Here is a 22,303-nt window from a genome sequence, read left to right as displayed (position 1 = left end):
ATACATGAACACTATCAGTAAAGTACTATAACCACGTGCCAAAATTTAATTTTAAAAGTTTCTGTCATGGGGCCGGAGAGATAAGATAGCATGAAGGTAAAGCGTTTGCCTTGCATGCAGAAGGTCGGTGGTTCAAATCCCAGCATCCCATATGGTCCCCCGAGCCTTCCAGGAGAGATTTCTGAGCATAGAGCCAGGAGTATCCCCTGAGTACTGCCGGGTGTGACCCCCCCAAAAAAAAAAAGTTCCTGTCATAAAGGCAAATTTGTAAGTACAAGTAAAACTGGAGACATTGTGGAGTGAAGTGGACACTGGTGAAAGAAATGGTGGTGTTGGATTATTTCATATGCCTAAAATTTAATTATGAATAACTTTATATAATTCATGGAAACTAAAAATATTCTTTTTAAGGAAGATGGCATAAGACTGGACAGAAATTTTATGAAAGAATATATTCAAATGGTATATAAAAATCAAAGACAGACAAAATCATTAGTCTTTAAGGAAATGCAAATTTAAAACTACAATGAGTTAACAGACATGTATGGACACATACACACACACACACACACACACACACACACACACACACACACCCATAAGGTTAAAGTTTACAAACTAGAAAATGTAAGTACTGAAATGACATGGAGCAACTGGTATTCTCATTCTTGCTTCTTGAAAGTAAAATTTATAAAATTACACTGAAAACCATTCTAAAAATTAATTACAAAATTAAATTCACTTTCATAAGAATCATCAACAAGGTGTTCAATAAAAAATAAATCAAAACACATGTCACTTGCATTTAAATGCTCATGGCAGGTTTATTCATAATTATAAAAAACTTGAAATATAACAAATACCCATAGATAAATGAAATTGGGATATATCAGTATAACAGAATGTTAATAAATAGCAAAAATAGGGAACCAGAGAAAGAGTGCAACAAATAGAGTACTTGACTTGCACGAGACCACACCACATTTGATCCCTGTTACCCCAGGCACCACCAAACATAATTCTTGAGTACAGAATAAACAGCATTAAGTTTGGCTCAAAAACTACAAAGAAGAAAAAAAAATGAACAATTAGTACAAGAAAAGCATGAATGTCTTACAAAAATTATACTGAGCAAAAGTAGCATATACATAACAAAAGAACGTCTCTAATACGCAATTATAGTGACCAAAAATATACCACTGGTTGCCTGAGACCAGGTGAGTGAGAGGACAGTGGAAGTGATGAGAATGCCTTATATCTTAATATGACAATGACTATGTTTGTAAAAAAACCCCTGAGTATCTCTCAGCTGTTAAATCCCATAAACTAGATAGTTGCTTTTTTTTTTTTTTTTTTTTTTTTTGCATGCAGAGTATCACTAAATAAGGTTGGAAGTTTTTATTGGTTTATTGTTTGGTTATATGGGGGAGGAGATGAGGATTTGGAGCTATAACCTGCAGCTTTTCGGGCTTATTACTCTTGGCTCTTTGCTGAGAAATCACTCTTAGTGGTGCTCAGGGGCCAACAGTGTGTAAAGTGTTACCTCTGTAACATACATTCTCTGAGTCAGGGCAGGGGAATGTAAGTTCCCCTTTCTCTGTGAAACCACAGCAGACCCAGCACCATGCTCTACACACCCTCAGACAGAAACAGTCCAGTTCCATGATGGAGCTCAAATAAGATGAGTTGAACCTTCTCAAGTGGGGCCAGCCTACAGGCTGAAAATTCTGGGATATTTTTGGAATAGGGAATATTTTGGAATAGCTAAGTCCCGACACTCAAGCACATACCCTGACTCAAGAAAACCCAGAAGCTTCCACCCACACCCACCATCGTTCAGGCAGAAAATGGCCGGGCTCCAAAAAGAAAATAATAGTTGCTGATACTTCCCAGGCAGTTTGGTTCTGGCTGATACCTCTGTTGCAGTCTCAAAATGTGTAAAGGCAAATTCCCCTTTCGGTGTGAAACCACAGCAGACCAGAGACGCAACTTATACACTCTGACAGAAATTCAGGTTGAATTCCACAATTCAACCTTATCAAACTCTCAAGTCACCAAATTTGTTTCAGATTTCTAAATTCTGTACTACGACGATGAAAGCAGCCATGCGACACTTCAAAAAGTCATCATAATGTCAACCCAGTGATATCACAGAAAACCAGATAGGAAAGTCATATAGAAATCGACCAATCTAGAGGCCAAAGTAATAGTACAGTGGATAGGGCACTTGCCTTGTACATGGCCGACCAGGGTTCGATCCCAGCAACCCATATGGTCCTCCAAACTTGCCAGTGGCAATTTCTGAGTGCAGAGCCAGGAGTAATCCCTGAACTCTGCCAGGTGTGCCTGCCCCCACCCAAAGAGAAAAGAAATCTACCAATCTCAATGAGCCTGAACATAACACAAAAGGTTCAACTAGCACCAACACTAGTAAACCCTAGTAAACCCTTAGACACCGACTTTAGTAACACCCAGAAGAAACATAACAATAATTTCAAATTGACCTGTTTATCTAAGTTTTAATAATTCCATTTGCCTTTGTGCTCTAACAAAAATATGAGGTAAATTTGTGCCTGCATGAAGGCAAGCTAGGGTGGTGGGTGGGAAATGGGGGACACTGTTCAAGGGAAGATCACACTAGTAGTGGGTTGGTGTTTGAACATTTAATGCCTGAAATGAATATATTGTGAACAACTTGGCAAATCAATGTTAAAATAAAAATTAAAGAAATAGTGTACAAATTGTTATAATAATTTTTAATGTGTGTGAGCAGTGTGCCTTACCCTCTGTACTCTTTCTCCAGTCATTCAATAATGCTAGCTTTTAAATATCAAAGTCAAGAATAAGGTTCCAAGATTAAAGGACATTAAAGAAACCTCAGAACTAGACACATGATCTTGAACATGATGGAAAAACACCTGCAAATGACATGATTGGAATAGTTGGTAAAATTTGAATATGTACTAAAAATGAGATCATTGTACCATCTCAGTGCTAAGCCTTTTAACTTTTATCATTGTACTTACTATGCCTATACAAGACAAAGTACTGTTATAAAATATTTAGAAAAAAATTGAACATAATGTTTCAAATTATTAGAAGCTATTACTAGGAGTAGGGAGTTATAATAAAACACAAGTAGAACAATATACAAATATATGGTAATTTGGGTATGGTAACTTATATGGTAATATATATATACATATATATAAAACTTATTTGGTAATAAGTTATAAGAGGGAAAATCCCTGCTACTGTTTTTTCAACTATTCGGTAAGTTTGTTATTATTGTGGAACTATGTTTTTGGTGGGTGGGGAGAGAGACCACACCGGGCGACGCTCAGGGATTACTTCTGGCTCTGCACTCAGAAATCACTTCTAGCTCAAGGGACCATATGGGATGCTGGGAATCAAACCCAGGTTCGTTCCTGGTCGGCCACATGCAAGGCAAACATCCTACCACTGTGTTATCACTTAGGTCCCATTGCTAAACTATCTCACCCAGCAATGCCCAGGGGCTCTTCCTAGATCTGCACTCAGGAATCTCACACCAGGGAACCAGGAACTGATATTAGCTGCATGTAAGGTAAGCGCCTTGACCCCTATAGCATATCTATAGCTCCTAAAAAATTTCTAAAATAATAAGCATCAGATGGGAGAGACAGATAACTTTGCTTGGTTCTTAATTTTACTTATCTCTCAAAGGCAATATTATTGAAGTGATTTATCTTATTAATAAGAAAAAGCTCAGGTGATTTATCAAAATTCTCAATTCCACTGGGAGTGGGTACAGAAAAGCTAAAGAATAATTCTTCCTGTTCATTAAAGAGTGAGGATAACTGTTATGCAAAGTGAAAATCTGTCCCTATTGCCCCAAGAACTAAGAAAACATCTGAGGACTGAAGTGATATATGGGGTTCAATATCTGGCACCATATATGGTCTCACAAGCAAAAACTCTGTACTTCAGTACAGAGTTAAGAGTGTTGCTGGGTGTGGCCCAAAATCAAAAACAAATGAACAAAAAAATATATGATCCCTTCAATTTTAGTCTAAAAGATTTTGGTTTTGGGGTGTTGTTTTTGTTTGGTTTGGTTTGGTTTGGTTTGGAGGCCACACCTGGTGAAGTTTAGGAGTTACTTCTGGCTCTGTGCTCAGAAAGCACTCTAGCAGACCCAGGGGACCATACGGGATTTCTGGGACTGAACACACGTCAGCCACATGCAAGATAAATGCCCTACCCACTGTGCAATGGCTCTGGCTTCATAAAAGAGTTTCTTTTTTTGTTTGTTTTTCTGTTGGAATTCTTTTCTGTTTCCACAATGGACAAGGTCCTACAGTGAAAAGCATTAATTTTCAAGGGGCCAAAAATTATTAAAGGAAACAAAAAAAATGATGAAATTCCACTTTCACCTGTTCTCAAGCTGATGAAATGTAATTGTCCTCTCACAGATACAATTGTAGACATTAGAGCACTCAATAGAGTCCATTCTTGTTGCAGATAAAAAGGCACAATGTCCTATCCTAGGTGGCAAAGTCTTGACTCTTGGAAGACTGTAGAATAAAACACACACAAAGGCAAATGTTTAATTTGAGAACTTTCAATAATATGCATCATAATATTTTTTTTGGTTTTTGGGCCACACCCAGCAATGCTCAGGGGTTACTCCTGGCTGTCTGCTCAGAAATAGCTCCTGGCAGGCACGGGGGACCATATGGGATACCAGGATTTGAACCAACCACCTTAGGTCCTGGATCGGCTGCTTGCAAGGCAAACACTGCAGTGCTATCTCTTCGGGCCCGCATCATAATATTTTAAGTGTCATCTAAATAGTAATTATGACCTCATTTCTGAAAATTTTTTCTTTTGCTCTGTGCCCTTTAAATAGAATCAGAGCCTCTATACACAACTATACTTAGAATCAGAACCTCTATACACAACTATACTCTCCCTTTATTTTCCACATTGAGAGAGATTTTGGCTAAAAAGAAAAATTATTTTTCAATATTGCTGCAGGATCACAATATAACAAACTGCTTTCTAATATAAATCTGTATAATAAGAGATATTTATAAAGGAGACCTGGGCTGGAGCAATAGCATAGTGGTAGGGCATTTTCCTTGCATGGCAGCCAATCCAGGACCAACTTTGGTTTGATCCCTGGTGTCCCATATGGTCCCCTAAGCCAGCAGCAATTTCTGAGCAGATAGCCAGGAGTAACCCCTGAGCATCACAAAAAGCAAAAAAAAAAAAAAAAAAAAAAAAAAGCAAAAGAGAGAAAGAAAGACTGGGAACCAGGTCTTTTGTGCATAATTTTGAGAAAAAAATATAAGAATGGAATATAGTCAGATAAGGTTATTCAATATTTTATATTAGTTTTTTTTCTTTCTGTATATCTCATAAATAATAGTTATTAAGATATGGCATCTGTTGAAAATTTTCTAGAAGAGTTTTATTTCAGCAATATAGGCTAGGTACCAGAAATATCTTCCTAATAAAAAAATTTGCTGAATTTTTTTAAAAATTTAAAATTCTTGCATAAGATTATGAATTATAAAGAACCAAATTCATATTTAAAACAAAGGTTATAAGTAATGGTGGAGAAAATAGAGATAAGTTAAATCACTAAAGTTAGTTTTTCCTTGATCTATGCAAAAAGATGAATCATGAATTCCATAAAAATTGGAGAGTACAAATATATACTTAGCATAAACCACCCTAGAACCTGAACCAGAGAAATAGTACAATAGTACAATGTAGGGCATTTGCCTTGCATGTAATTGAAACAGATTCAAGTCCCAGTATTCCATATGGTTCCCCTGAGCCAGGAGTAATTGCTGAGCATGGAGCCAGGAGTAATGCCTGACCACCACTGGATATAGCCAAAACCAAATATGAAAGAACATTTTTTGTCTTGGATATAAGCAGAAAGTGAAAAACAAACAACTTTTTATAATTCAGTAACATCTTTTGTGTAATTTTCCATTTTCTATGTTAAGAATATTCAAATCTACTATAGGATAAAAAATGAAAAGGGAAACAAATGAAAATAAGCATCTTGTGGGCCACAGACAGGGAACATAATATGTGTTAAGTATGGTTACATCAATTCTTAGCCATGTGTTAAAATGAGTCAGACTATTGTGTTAGATGGCACTTGTTAGAAACAGATACACTAAACAGAGTACGCTATGCTGAACCCAGGAAAGGAAGAAAGAACCAAGTAAACACTAAATATCATATGAAAGGTGATGGAGAGAAAAATAAGTTTATGAACTACAAACTCTGATGAGATAAACAAAGTCTGAGCTTCACTACCCAATGATGACAATTATTCTGGACCTCAGCCAGAAGAATCACAAATATAATCAGTTTACTGACTGGATTTTCCAACAGAGAAAAATGGGTTTCATTTCCACTAGAACCTTCTGTCTGTTGGGCCCCTTACTTGTATAATACTTAAATTGCCACTATCATCAGAAGTGAGGGTTAGGAGGCAGGTGGAATCAGAGAAACCAAGAGTCAGGTATTCCTTTTACCATGTGCTCTGGTATGACAACATTTCCTGCCCACTCAAGAGTGAAAGTAATTTATTAATTTCCAGGGCATAATGCCAAGTATTTTAAATTGATCTGATTAGCCATTCAATTTGAGCATCTTAAGTTACTGATTGACTACATAATTTGAGCATCTTAAGGAGTCTTTTTGTTCTGTTACCTCTGAGCTAGTTTGTCTAGATGTGACCTAAAGTCATATTAGGGCAATTTTCTGCATGACATCTTGCATAGGTTTGCACACTTGAAATTCACTACCTACAGACACAAATTTAGAATAAACATAATCCTGTTCACAATGTCAGTAACATGGCATCCAACTAAAGCAGATACTTCCCTAAAAACAAAACAAAACAAAACAAAAAAAAACTCAATCTCAGTATTGAATAATTTTCATAACAGGTTAGAAAGAAAAAAATTCAGGGGCCAGAGCGGTGGCGTAGCGGTAGGGCATTTGCCTTGCAAGCGATTGATCTAGGACAGACAGCAGTTACATCTCCCAGCATACCATATGGTCCCCCAAACCTGGATCAATGCCTAAGCACATAGCCAGGAGTAACACCTAAGAGTCACAGGGTGAGCCCCCCCACAAAAAAAAAACACCAAGAAAAAAAAAATTCACTCAGTACTACAAACAAAATTGCTTTATGAAACTCAGCAGAAAGCACAGCTTTCAAAACTACAAACAGATAGGGCCAAAACAATGGCGCAGTGGTAGGGTGTTTGCCTTGCACACGGCTGACCCAAGACAGACCTCAGTTCAATTCCTCGGCGTCCCATATGGTCCCCCAAGCCAGTAGCAATTTCTGAGTGCATATCCAGGAGTAATCCCTGAGCGTCACTGGGTGTGGCCCAAAAATCTAAAACCAAAATAAAAAAAAAATAAAAAAATAAAAACCCTACAAATAGGGCCTGAGTAATAGCACAGTGTTTGTCTTGCACACAGCTCACCTAGGAAAGACCCAACTTCTATGCCCAGCATCCTATATGGACCCCCAAGTCTGCCAGGAAAGATTTCTAAGTGCAGAGCCAGGAATAAAGTCTGAGCACTACTGGATGTGGCTCAAAAAATAAACAAAAAAAAAAAAATCAAAACCCACACCAAAAAACCCTCAAATATTGAATTATCATATATAAAATGTAATAATTTTAATATATTTCAAGAAATAAAAATCATCCTGAAACTACAACTAGCAAGAACATTTGAAAGTGTGAAATAGAATTTTTAGAATAAAAATATAATGTGTATATTTTTAATTATTAAACAGTAAACAATTTAATAAACAATTTAATAGAAGATTATAATTAAATATGAATTTATAAAATATAGTACTTCAAGGCCCAGAGAGAGTAGTAACATGAGGGAGCTTGGCTTGGATGCAGCCAACCTGGGTTTGATTTTCTGACACCTTATGGTCCCTTGAGCCCCACCAGGAGTAATCTCTAAGCCCAGCTCCAGAAGTAAACCCTGAGAGCCTCTGGCTGTGGCCCCAAAACAAAACAAAAACTGCACTTCAAAGCATAAAGACCATAATGAAGGTATGCATGGGTGTATGCTCATACCTATATTTATGAACAATAATATAAACACTAACTTTAGTAAAAAAATGTTAAATGAATTTTCAGACACTCAGAATGATCCTACATGACCAGGAAGAAGAATCACTAAAACTAAATCAGAATAGTCTAAGCATTTCATATCACTTTCACTTTTGATAGTTCATACAACTTCTGAGCAAAAGTATAACATCAGAATTTTATTATTAATGATATACTTCTCATCCTTCTTAACTGTGTGCACTTTTTACTTTTCATTAAAATTAGAATTTTGTTGTAATTAATCAAATTTACTGAAGGAAATAAAATATATTAATAGTAATGCTGGCACCATGTATCATGCTTTTAAGTATGAATAACATGTTACATTTAGATTAAAAACATGTCATTCATATCCATATTAGAAAGCATCTTATTCCAGAGAAAGAGAGAGACACAGAATAATCTCACTGATCTATGGGTTTTAAGAAAAATAAAAGACATCATTGTTATAATTCTCAGAAATGAGGGCCAGAAGGACCAGCTCACAATATGAAGCTTACCATAAAGAGTGAAGAGCAGCTATGTTATACAGTAGGCTAGCAGAAAATATCAACACAAGGAAAAACCACAAAGGAACACCACCACCAGGAGCTACCCCCCCCAAAAAAAAGGAAAAAAAAAGAAAAGAAAGCATTTTATTTTAAAATATAAATGAAACAGTTTTTTTATTCATTGCCCTTATTCTTAACAATGACATCTAATTAAAAATGAGTTAAGCTGTGAAATAAGATTGTTTTTAGCTACAGTCCTTCTACCACCACAATGTTAAAAGTTTCACTGTATTACAAAGACTTACATTTCAGAAATTTTGTTGTGATCAATCCATTTCCATTCACTTTTATTTTTATCAAATGATAATCCAATCCAGTAGTAATTTTTATAAGTCTGGGATTGAATAAACTTCTGTTAAAGAAACAAAATATGTGACTGAAACATCTGCTAAATGAGTGGAAAGAACGCTCAATAATGGGCCAGCAGTCTCTAACTTCTTACTACATCATTCTTTATCCTCCTTCAAAATCTTTTCTTCCCTAAATTCTTGCACCTTCATTCCTAAAGTAATTTCCTCCTACATTTTGTCTTAAGTTGCCAAAGAGCACAATGGGTAGGGCATTGACTTGCATGCAGTTAACCCAAATGATTTCCCCAAGGCTGCAGGAGTAATTTCTGAACGCAGAGCCAGGAGTAACTCCTGAGTGCTGCTGGATGTGGCCCAAAACAAAACAGACCTCCCAAAAATGGCTGCAGTCTTGGGTTGGAGCAATAGGACAGTGGATAGAGCATTTGCCTTGCACACACCTGACCCCAATTTGATCCCTGCATCCCATATGTTCTCCCAAATATGCTAGGAGTAATTTCTGAACTTGGAACCCAAAAACCAAAATAAATAAATAAATAAATAAATAAATATTTATATATATATAAATATTTATTTATTTATCTCCTGAGTGCCTCAGGAGAGAGGCAGGGCAGGTCCCTGATCCTGCTGAAGCCTAGGCAACTACACACATAATCCACAACCATCACCATATCAGTGACCTAACTTCACCACTTTCCACTAATCTCTACAGAAACACCTAACCACCAAAAACTGCAGACATGCTAGCTTAAAGACTGAGATGTCTGGTTATTTTTGGTTTCTGGTTTTTGGTTTGGGGAGGAAGTTGTTTGTTTTCTTTTAGTATTTTAATTATTAATTGCTTTATTTAAGCACTATGGTTACAAAATTGTTCATTGTTGGATTTCAGTCATACAATGTACATCGTCCTTCAACAGTACATCCTTTCCACCACCGATTGTCCCGTTTTCCTTCCATCCCCGAACCCCCACCACTGCCTGTCTCTAGGTCAGGCAATTTACTTCTCTCTCTCCATCTCTCCCTCTCTCTTTCTTTAGCTTTTGACACTATGATTTGCACTATTGTCAATGAAGGGATGCCTTGTATGTCACTTTCTCCCCTTTCAGCACCGAGTTCTTTCCCAGAGTGATCAATTCCTTGTCCTAATTCATTGTCCTAATAGAACCTTCTCTACTTAACTGTACTCACTGCTCTTTGTGGGAAGCTTCCTACCTTGGACTGAACCTTCTGACCCTTAATTCTATTGTCTCTAAGTATTGTTACCATACTTTTATTTTTCTTATTTCCACAAATGAGTGAGTTTATTCTATGTTTATCACTTTCCCTTTAACTCTGGCTATTTTTACTCAACATAATAGTCTCCATGTCTATCCATATATAAGCAAATTTCATGACTTCATTTTATCCAAATGGCTGCATAATAGTCCATTGTGTAGATATACCACAGTTTCTTTAGCCACTCATCTCTTTCCAGATGACATGGGGTTGTTTCCAGATTCTGGTTATTGTAAATAGTGCTTCACTGAATACTGGAGTGCAGAGGGCATTTTTGTATTGTGGTTTTGTGCTCCTGGGGTATAACCATAGTAGCAGTATTGCTGGATCATAACGAAGTTCAATTTCTAGCTTTTGGAGGAATATCCATATTGTTTTCCAAAAAGACTGAACCAGTCTACATTCCCACCAGCAGTGAAAGTGTCCCTTTCTCCCCATCTCCACACCAGTCTTGTTCTAGTTTCTTGTTCTAGTGGTATATGCTAGTCTCTGTGGTGTGAGATGATATCTCAGTGTTGTTTTTATTTCCATCTCCCTGATGATTAGTGAAGTGGGAGCATTTTTTCATATGCTTCTTGGCATTTCTTCTTTTAGGAAAGTATTTTGAGTAATATTTGAAGAAATTTGAAGAATATTTAAGGAAAGGATTTCTTTTTTAAGGAAATGTCCCCACTTTCTTCTCCCCTCTTTCGGATGAGATTAAATGGGGAATTTTTTGGTTTTTGTTTGTTTGTTTGTTTTGTACAGTTTAATCAGTGCCTTGATATCTTAGATATTAACCTCTTATCTGATGAGTCTGTTTTTGAAGTCAAAGCAGACTGCTTTCTTCTTATCCTCCATATTTCCAGAAGCCCCAATAGCTACATCCATGATCCTCAGCCAATGCCACATCAGTTCATTGTCCCAGTTCCACAAATTCTCAAAGTTCTGGACTGCGTGGTTGCATGCTGCCATGCAACACCTCCATATTTTTTAATATGGACATTCCAGGAGGAATGCATCAAATTAGATTTGAAATTGATCATAGAGTGTGAAATTTTTGCCTGATTTCAACAAATAAAACCAATAAAATGCTTGACTAGCAGCTTAGTAAATCTTCTGTAATGACATAATGACCCTATTGTGAGATAAGACACTTCACGAATTTTCTATTTTTGAAGTTTTTGTATCGATAATTTCATTACCTTTTAGTTGTACCCAGAAAAATTAAGTAAATTACTTTTATCTGCCAAAGCTTGGGGAAAAGTTGAAAATGGGGACAGTGGTGAAAGGAATGTTACACTTGTGATGGGATTTGAATATTGAATGCAGAACTAACTGTATTATGAGCAACTTTGTAAAACATGGTGCTTAAATAAAAGATTAATAATAAATAAATAAAATGGCTACAGCTTCATAGATGATCTAAGACAAAACAATGTTAAAGAATGAATTTCTATCAGAAGATTGATAAAATAATTTGACACTGAAACCATTCAAAATCAAACAGAAATATTTAAAAATTTAGAACAATGATAATTGCAAATTACTTATGATTTTAGTAGCATATTTGTAAATTATACTAAGTTGCTTCTTTCTGTTTCCATGTTAACAATTTTGACAAGTAAGATACCAAGAAAGAATACATTCTTACCTAAAGAGAGGGGGAGAGGAAGAAACACCTTATTAAGTTAATTTAACTTAAAAGACACAATTATAATTATCTTAGGTTTAACTTGTGGGGAAGCTGGGGGGCTTTGTTTGGTTTTAGGTCCACATTTAATGGTGCCCTAAGTTTATTCTGGGCACTGTGCTCAAGGATCATTCTTGGCAGGGCTCAGGGGACCATAATGGAATGCCAGTTATTAAACCCAGGTCAGTCTTCTGCAAGGCAAATACCTGCTATAGTATATCTCAGGTCCATCAACTTGTAGCTTTAATCACAATTACAGAACATTATTTTTAAGAGAGGAATCTTTTAAAACAAATATATTAAAATAGTAGGTGTTAGGGGTTACAGTGGTAGCACAGCGGTAGGGCATTTGTCTTCCACACAGCAGACCCAGATGGGACCCAGGCTCAATCCCCGGCATCCCATATGGTCCCCTGAGCCAGAAGCAATTTCTGAGCACAGAGCCAGGAATAACCCCTGAGAGTAGCTGGATGTGATACAAAAACAAAGAAAAAGGAAGGAAGGAAGGAAAGAAGGAAGGAAGGAAGGAAGGAAGGAAGGAAGGAAGGAAGGAAGGAAGGAAGGAAGGAAGGAAGGAAGGAAGGAAGGAAGGAAGGAAGGAAGGAAGGAAGGAAGGAAGGAAGGAAGGAAGGAAGGAAGGAAGGAAGGAAGGAAGGAAGGAAGGAGAGAAAGAAGGAGAGAAAGAAAGAAAGAAGGAAGGAAGGAAGAAAGAAAGAAAGAAAGAAAGAAAGAAAGAAAGAAAGAAAGAAAGAAAGAAAGAAAGAAAGAAAGAAAGAAAGAAAGAAAGAAAGAAAGAAAGAAAGAAAGAAAGAAAGAAAGAAAGAAAGAAAGAAAGAAAAAAGAAAGAAAGAAAGAAAGAAAGAAAGGAAAGAAAGAAAGAAAGAAGAAAGAAAGAAAGAAAGAAAGAAAGAAAGAAAGAAAGAAAGAAAGAAAGAAAGAAAGAAAGAAAGAAAGAAAGAAAGAAAGAAAGAAAGAAAGAAAGAAAGAAGAAGAGAAGAGAAGAGAAGAGAAGAGAAAAAGAAAGAAAGAAAGAAAGAAAGAAAGAAAGAAAGAAAGAAAGAAAGAAAGAAAGAAAGAAAGAAAGAAAGAAAGAAAGAAAAAGGAAGGAAGAGGAAGGAAGGAAGGAAGGAAGGAAGGAAGGAAGGAAGAAAGAAAGAAAGAAAGAAAGAAAGAAAGAAAGAAAGAAAGAAAGAAAGAAAGAAAAAGAAAGAAAGAAAGAAAGAAAGAAAGAAAGAAAGAAAGAAAGAAAGAAAGAAAGAAAGAAAGAAAGAAAGAAAGAAAGAAAGAAAGAAAAGAAAGAAAGAAAGAAAGGAAAGAAAGAAGAAAGAAAGAAGAAAGAAAGAAAAGAAAGAAAGAAAGAAAAAGATAAAGAATGAATAGAAAGAAGAAATAAAAGAAAGAAAGAAAGAAAGAAAGAAAGAAAGAAAGAAAGGAAGGAAGGAAGGAAGGAAGGAAGGAAGGAAGAAAGAAAGAAAGAAAAAGAAAGAAAGAATAGGTGTTTACAAGAACTGTGCATTGAAAAGACAGTATAGTTCAGCATTTTAAAAGAAGGAAGATAAAAAATTACTATAGTTGCATACAAATCTCCTTCTGATTTCCTAATCAGGTGGATATTTACTTTTTTCATTTTTATTTAAAGCATTGTGATTTACAAAGTTATCCATAATTGAATTTTAGATATACAATGTTTCAGCACCAATTCCATCAATTTCAACCTCCTTCCACCAATGTTCACAGAGTTCATCCCATGCCACCACTATCCACCCCTGCCTGCCATCATAACAGGCACCTTTTTTTAAATATTTATTTCTCAATTTTATTTTTGTTTTTTTGGCAGGGGATGGGAATATACCCAGCAGTGCTTAGGGATTACTCCTGGTGTTGTTCAGGGGACCATATATGGTGACTATATGACCAACCTATAACAGGCACCTTATTAAGTTTGGTTTTTAAGGTTTGGGTCTCAGGATTTATTGTTGTGACTCTATTTCTTGGATATTTTGTTCTGTCCTTTCTTATTTGGGGGGGGCATACCCAGTGATGCTCAAGGGTTACTCCTGGCTATGTGCTCAGAAATCACTCCTGGCTTGGGGGACCATCTGAGACACTGCAGAATTAAACCGAGGTCCATCCTAGGCTAGTGCATGCAAGGCAGATGCCCTACCACTTGTGCCACCGCTCTGGCCCCAGTTCTGTCCTTTCTTTTTTTTTGGGGGGGGGTCACACCCTGCGGTGCTCAGGGGTTACTCCTGGCTGTCTGCTCAGAAATAGCTCCTGGCAGGCACGGGGGACCATATGGGACACCGGGATTCGAACCAACCACCTTTGGTCCTGGATCGGCTGCTTGCAAGGCAAACGCCACTGTGCTATCTCTCCGGGCCCAGTTCTGTCCTTTCTTAACCCCACCAATGCACCCTTGCCCTTATCTCTCATTATTTCACAGTTGTCTTTGTCCTCTTCTACTCAAATCCTTAACCTTCTCCTCATTATACTCTGTGACCTCTGGTTGATATTTTCAAACATTTGTGTATAAAAACATCTGGTGTATGTAAATAACTTTTTAGCAATATATTAAAATTTGTGACTTCTAGATTTTTAAACATGCATCTTGATCAAAAATAAAATACAAAAGTATAAATATGCACTTGTAACATTGATGAAAAATAAATAGTATTTTGAGATGCAATAAAAATCACCATAAGGCTGATTTTTGTAAAGTGCATCACTTATATGGTCCTAACTACTATAACCATTTTGCAGATGAGGAAACCAGACCTAAAAAGGTCAGTCATTCATTGAAGATCTCTCAGACATTTAGTGGCAGAGTTGGATTTGATCCCAAGCAAACTGGTCCCTGATCTCCATAGAGTGACAACTACACTATGTTCTCAGGGATCTTATTTGCCTCCTTAAAGAACAGGTAACTGCTGGTTCTAGATTCTAATCTCTCAGAAGGTTAATTATTTCATCAAAAGAAAGGTCAATTTTCCTGTGAATATTTATTCTCCTTAGATGCAAGACTGCAAAGACCCATATTATAGCTCCAAGATTTTCATTTGAAAAATAATCATCACAATGATAATATCTCTTATATAATAATTAAATAGTTAGATCATGTGACTATAAGCAGGCAAGGGAGACTTTAGGGAGATTCACAACTAAACACATTTTGATCATTCAACAGAAAATACACAATTAATCACCAAAGTCTAACTTTCTAAGAACTGCTTTCATGCCCAATATATTTGCCCCAACAGTAAGACAGAGAACCAGAGGGTAAAGCGAAAATAAAAGTACATTATACCAGTTCATCATTATTAGCTATCATCAGAAGAGATGAATTATTATCTTGACAACTCCGTTGACATCCATCCCAGCTTTGACGTTTCAGGCTAAAATAATAACATTTCTCTCCACAGCAAGACCAGAATTCTCTGCTGAATTCATCTACAATATATAAGATAAATCAGTCTATGAAGCAGGATGTTATCCTTCAAAATAAAATAATAGCATCAATGATAACAATATAAAGTCCTCAAGATTCTGGAATGCCAAGGGATATATACCCCCATCACATGGACTGAAAGCATTTGTTTTTATAATAGTCAAAATACAGGAAACAACCCATGTGTCCATCAACAGATGAGTGAATTTCAAAAATGTGATCAATACACATAATGAACTGTTTTCTAGTCTTTTTGTTTGTTTTTGTTTTGGGGCTACAACTGGCAGCACTTAAAGGTTGCTCCTGGCTCTGCACTCAGAAATTATTTCTGGTAGTGCTCAGGAGATCATATGGAATGCTGGATTGAACTAGAGACAGTTGCTTGCAAGGCAAACACCCTCCCCGTTGTGTTATCACTCTGGGCCCCTGTTTTCCAGTCTTACAAACGAGGAAATCTTGCCATATGCAAAAGCACAGGTGAAGTTTGAGGCTATAAAACTAAGTGAAGTGTTGGTCACAAGAGGATTAAAAACTATGTGATTCCACTTATAAGAAAAAATATTTTAATAAGCAAATTCAGAGAAAGAGAAAGTAGAATAGCAATGGCCAGAGAACTTGAAAAAGAGGAAATATGAAGTTGTTCTTTAGTGACAGTATATTTTTATACAAAATAAAAAGGAACTATGCTCCTAGAAACAAACCACCTAGAATCAGCAATGCTGAACTATGTATGGGACAACACTTGGAAACTTGCATGAAGGATAGATCTCATATTTTGGTCTTAACACACAAAGACATAAAGGAAGAAGATAAGCACTGAACGATGTCATAGATACATTATATATGTATATATATATATATATATTTAAAAATCAGACAAAACAACTTTAGACTAAAATCAACGAAGGATTACAAAATAGAAAAAGAAGAATAATGGGTAAATTAGGAGATAGGAGGTAAAGTTATGAGGGACAGAGTTTTGACCTTCTAGTGATGAACTTAGTATATTATACACGTACTTATTTAATGAATGGGTACCTGAAATGTATGCAATATTACTTCAATAAAAAAAAATAAGGGAGCTAGAGTGCTAGTACAGAAATTATGGCACTTATCTTGTATGTGATAGACTTGGGTTTGATCCCCAACACCCAAAATAATCCTCCCAAGACCACAAGGAGTGATCCCTGAGCCAGGAGAAAGCCCTGAGCACCACTGGATGTGGTACAAACCCCTCTCTCAAAAAATAAGGAGATGAGGAAATATTAGAAGTTTATAAATATGTCTACTACCCTAAATGTATATAGCATTAAGGATAAATATATGTCCAAACATCAAACTGTATATGCTAAATATGCAAAAAATTTATATTAATATCTCAATGCTATTTTAAACTTTTTGTTCTAAAATACCTTTTAAATAAAATATTCTTCAGAAATTTTTTTCACTAACATATTTTATAATATATCAAGTTTTTAAAATAGTATTAATCCTATATCAATGGATACAGCAAATATCTACTCTCATACCTAACAGATATTAAATATGCAAAATCCTTCTGGAAACTCCTAATACCTCATCCAATATTTAGTAATTATTTAACATCCAGATCTATTGATCCCTTGTTACAAAAGATAGTTTAATATATGAGATTTAGTATTTTTATATCTTTGATTTTTGTTTTGTTTTGGGGTCACAGACAAATGCTCAGAGCTTATTCCTGGCTCTGAGCTCAAGGATCATTCCTGGCAGTGCTTAGGGGACTATATTGGGTAGCTGGGACTGAACATGGATCCACTTCATGCAAGGCAAGTGCCTACCATTATACTATCTCTCTAGTCCATATTTTGGGTATTTTTAATGGTATCATCTCAGAGTCAGGGGAAATGTCAGCAATATAGCAAATTTTGCAGAACACTGGAAGGAGTATAGATTATTCTCATAGATCTTAAATATCTGAAATCAAGTTGGATTATCTTTAGAAATCACAACCAATAAAATGTTGTTCCTTTTATATCCTACATACATATTTTTACCCAGAGACTTCCTATTTTGCGTCTGAACAAAGTGGAAGTCTCTAATTTTCCCACAGCTCAAAAATGATCTAAATTTTCAAGAGACCTAATATGCTTTCACCTTCGGGGGAATAATATCAGAGGGACTATTATGGGAACTCAAGGCCTTTGGAGTCTCAGTTTGATGTATGAAACTAACAAATCCAAATATCCACATTACATTTAAGAGGCACATATATAATCAAAGTTGTCTAGAAAAAAAAACTCAGCTGCTTGCACATTTCACAGGCTTATCTATTAGACTTCAAAGCTATTGAAGGAGAAATAATAAAAAAATCATTTAATTGTTCATTTCTTCAAGATATCCTTCATACCTGTATTTCTCAAAGTTTCTGAAAGATTCTTCCTTCTATGACATATATTCTTTTCTGTAAAGTCTGAGTCCAGTTCTTTTTTCGACTGCTGCAAAGTTTCATTTTTGAGAATGTCATATTCTAAAGTCTTATTTAGCAAAAGTTGCTCCTTCACATAGCTATCATTTTTTATAATGTCACACTTTGTAATAAGACTTTGTAGAGTTTCCTCCGATTGACGTTTTTCTTGAATATGCTGAAAAACTAAAATTATTAGCAAGCGTAAAATAGTTTTAAAAATATTCATAGGTTTAAGTGTCAAAATTTAAGATAAGAAAGTGTCTTTCTTTGATAGACAACCAATAGTAAATCAGTAATTTGACATTTAGAAAGTAACACTTCAATAATTAGCCGTAAATGTGAAAACCAAATGTCTCACTATTATAAACTGGAAAATAGGCAAAATAAGGCATCTGAATAAATGATAATGGCAACACTTTACTGTTTTGTTTAGATTTTTTTTAACAATTTTACCACAATTTTTACAAGTAGGTACAAAGTAAAATTGAGTTACTTATGAAACAAATTTCTCTGAGTGCAAGTGTGCATTAAAATAAGAACTAGCAAAATTGTTATAAGAGAAAATGGAAAAGTGATAGAGAGAAAAAAGAGAAGCAAATCCAAGTACATAATTTTTTTAATAAAATGAGCTTTATAGAAACATCATTGACATATAAATTATGTTATTTTTAGGTGTATAGCTTCATGGTTCAACATGAAATGACCTCCATAATCTACATAACATCTATTCCCATGATACAGAATTGATTTTTCCTTTGATACATATTGGGGGGGGGGGCACACCTGGCAGCGCTCAGGGATTACTCCTAGCTCTACGCTCAGAAATGGCCCCTGGCAGGTTCAGGGGACCATATGGGACGCGGGGATTCGAACCACCGACCTTCTGCATGAAAGGCAAATGCCTTACCTCCATGCTATCTCTCCAGCACCCTTTGATACATATTTTAATGTTAGTGCACTTTGGGGGGGTAGATTTTGGGACACACACGGCAATGCTCAGAAATCGCTCCTGGAAGGCTCAGGGATCCATGGGATGCTGGAGATCAAACTTGGGTTCCATCCTGGGTCAGCTATGTGCAAGGCAAATGTCCTATCACTGTGCTACTGATCCTGCCTATTAGTGCACTTTTGTTAAAGAAACAAGTTATCAACAAAAAATAAAATAAAATTTACCAGTAATCTTATATGCTAGGATAACTTTTCCTCCCTCCTCTCCCACTCTTTTTCTCTCTCCTTATTTTTTTGTTTTGTTTTGTTTTGTTTTGGGGCCACACCTAGTGATGCTCAGGGTACATAATTTTTTGTGAGTGATTTCGTCTTAGTGTTCTTTTCTAAAGAGGCTCAAAGAATTTAAATAAAAAATAAAGGCTGAATTTGAGATCACCTAATACTCATGTACAAAACCATTATTTATTTAATCATTTCCTCATTCTAAACTGATATAAAAATGAAGAAAAGTCAACATTTCTTTGGAACAGTCATTCCTTGAAAACTAATTAATCTAAGATTCACAATGATCTGAATTAATAAGGAAGAATATTATTAAGTCTTACATCAGAAGGAATGTTATTCATGTTACTCACCCTTTGAGCCCAACACTATGACTGCCATCAATAAAAGTAAACAAAGAATCCCAAGAGACAGAGCAATGAGATGCCAAGGCAAAGAAAATCCTTTAAATAAAGAAAAAAGAAAATAATCATCCTAAGAGAGTCTAGTTTTAACCTGGGAACCATCTGAGCCAAAGGGCCAAGTTTCCCTAAAATCCATTCTATTAAAATATATAATTTGAATTTATTCAAATTTGAAATCTACTCATTGCAGAAAGATTTTATTTATTTTGTTTTAGGTTTTGGCTTTGGAGCCATATTCCACAGTGCTGCTCCCTAGACTGGGTGAACTCTGGAAATGCTCATGGGACTACCATATGCCATGCCAAGGTTTTTAACCTAGTTCTCTTGCATGCAAACATCTATTCCAAGCCCACTCAGCTCTGGCAACTGCAATTTTAACTAACAAACTCCCACAGTGGAAATCCTACAACACAGAAACAGTGCTGACAGGATTTTAAGTTTATCTCTTTCAAAAAGAGAAAAGTGAATAGGAAAAAACAAAACAAAACAAACAAACAAAAACGGCATTTAGGAGAATCCTTACTGAAGTGTGTACCCTTATCTGTGATTACAACTAATCTCAAAAAAGGGAAGCAGCAGTCATTAGACCAAAAAAAAAAAAAATGAGTAAACGTTCTGAAGCTCTGAAAGTGCTCGTGGTCTTAGAGCTATTTCCAGAAAGCAGTTTTTTATGCCCGTTCTCTTTTTTTTTTTTGTTAGTTTTAGGGCCACACCTGGCAGAGGTCAGAAGTTACTACTGGCTCCCAGGTCAGCTGTGCACAGAGGCAAACACCCTACCCACAATAGTTCTGGCCCGTTCGTTCGCTTTTCCTTTTCTTTTTATTTATTTATTTTAATTTTTGGGCTCCATCCAGTGGCACTCAGGGTTTTCTCCAGGCTCTGTACTCAGAAATGCAGATTTGCGGACCATATGGAATACAGGGGACCCAACCAGAGTGGAGTGCATGCAAGGCAAACGCACTCCCTACCTGTTGTACTATTACTACAGCTCGTTCCCTTTTCTTGAAGTAATGCTATAAAAGTCCCACTCCTGAAAGCTTCTCTATCTCTAATTATAACTAAATTAAAATAGTGAAACTTACTCTCAATTTAGAAATTGTGACAATATTTAAAGGTACAGAGAACAGAAAAATGAGAAAGTTGTTAGAATGTCCCTTTGATTTGAACATTTTTGTACCTTCATTGCCCTTACATTTATAAAACTTGAAGGCTTGATAAAACTTAAGGTTTGTAAAAAGTTTATTCTTTTGTTTGAATTTTTTATTTGTTTTGATTTTGTTCAGTGTGGAGGATCAGCCATGGGCCTCTTTCATGCAACACGGACTTAGCCAGTTTGAGTTATCTCTCTGACCCTTCAAAACATTGTTCTTGTGGCCAGAGCCAGAGCACAGCCTAGGGTGTTTACCTTGCACGCGGCTGACCCAGGACAGATCTGGGTTGGATTTCTGGAGTCCCATAAGGTTCCCTGAGCCAGGAGCAATTTCTGAGTGCAGAGCCAGGAGTAACCCCTGAGCATCACCAGGTGTGGCCCAAAAACCAAAACCAAAACAAAACAAGGCAAAGCAAAACATTGTTCTTAAAAACATTATTGAACTACGATAATAAAGTGGATAGGGTATTTGCCTGGCAAATACCCAGGTTCCAGGTTCCATCCCCAATATCACATATGGTTACCCAATCCCACCAGGAATCATTCTTTGGAGAAAGCCAAGAATAACCCCTGTGAATATGAGGATATGACTCCAAAATAAAGAAATTGTTTTTGCCACAGTATTTCATTTTTGAAGCATTCTCTAAGGTATTTTTTTTTTTTTAGTAAATGCAATATTTTCTTGAAACTACTCAGTCTTTTACATTTATGTTCTCACGAATCCCTCATGACCAAATCTAAAAGGAAACTATTATCCTCTCAAATTTATCTACTTATTTATTTGGTTTTGGGGCCACACCCGGTAACGCACAGCTGTCACTCCTGGCTATTCACTCAGAAACTGCTCCCAGCTAGGGGGACATTATGAGATGTGGGGGACCATATGGGATGCTGGGGACCGAACCCAGGTCCCTCCTGGGCAGCTACGTGCAAAGCAAATGCCCTACCACTGTGCTATTGCTCTGGCCCCTTTATTTTTAATCCTCTCAATTTTAAAAGAAATTATGGGTCAAGAAACAGTACAGCAGGTAAAAATCTTGCCCTGCACACAGCTAAACTGGATTCCAACACACATATACTCCTATGTGTACCCAGTAGCCCAAATACCAAAGATAAGTAAGTAAATAAATAAATAAAATTGAATTAATTAATTTCTCCATTTCACAAACTTTTAGTTAGGCTTTTTCTGTTATTCTATTCACTGATAGTTTTTATATTAACAACTAAAAAACCAAAGTACAAGTAAGAATATTTTTTCCAAATGTTAAGACTGACCATCCATAAGAGACAGGCAAATCTAGACATTTAAAGCATATACCTTTATTATCAGTTTTCCTAGGTCTTTGAGCAGAACCAGACTTCAACCTATTTTGGGACTCTGAATGAGACTGAAGAAATATGGGAGTTGAATAAATCACTTCCTGTTCACTCATTTCTAGAGTAAGGAGAGAAATATGTTTTGCATTAAAACCTCACCACAAGATGATTTCTAAAGAAAGCTTAAATATCAGTCTATAGAGACAAAGCAGAATTAGGAAATAAATGTGTATCTCTATGTGCATATGGGTATGTGTTTATAACTCCTTTTGGTGTCCAAAGGATATAAAATTTGCATAAAAAGTGGAAATTGTTTTCAATATTTTTGTAACTACTGTTGCTTTAAATG

General features: G+C 36.0%; 1 protein-coding gene across 1 annotated transcript in view; it reads right to left on the bottom strand.

Moving 5' to 3' along the window:
• Positions 1–22,070, bottom strand: part of LOC126022050 (killer cell lectin-like receptor 2) — a 63,359-nt gene extending 41,289 nt beyond the window's left edge. Inside the window, exons 1-6 of the mRNA XM_049782916.1 lie at positions 21,956–22,070; positions 19,437–19,526; positions 17,794–18,036; positions 15,264–15,406; positions 12,166–12,200; positions 4,413–4,553 (exon numbers count right to left, since the gene is read on the bottom strand). Of these exons, the coding sequence (XP_049638873.1) occupies positions 4,413–4,553; positions 12,166–12,200; positions 15,264–15,406; positions 17,794–18,036; positions 19,437–19,526; positions 21,956–22,070 (767 nt within the window). The remainder of the gene's footprint in view (positions 1–4,412; positions 4,554–12,165; positions 12,201–15,263; positions 15,407–17,793; positions 18,037–19,436; positions 19,527–21,955) is intronic.
• Between the last annotated feature and the right edge of the window lie 233 nt (positions 22,071–22,303).

The sequence above is a fragment of the Suncus etruscus genome, chromosome 11 (genome assembly GCF_024139225.1).
Source record: "Suncus etruscus isolate mSunEtr1 chromosome 11, mSunEtr1.pri.cur, whole genome shotgun sequence".
Taxonomy (NCBI): domain Eukaryota; kingdom Metazoa; phylum Chordata; class Mammalia; order Eulipotyphla; family Soricidae; genus Suncus; species Suncus etruscus.
This window is presented reverse-complemented; position numbering and strand designations above follow the sequence as displayed.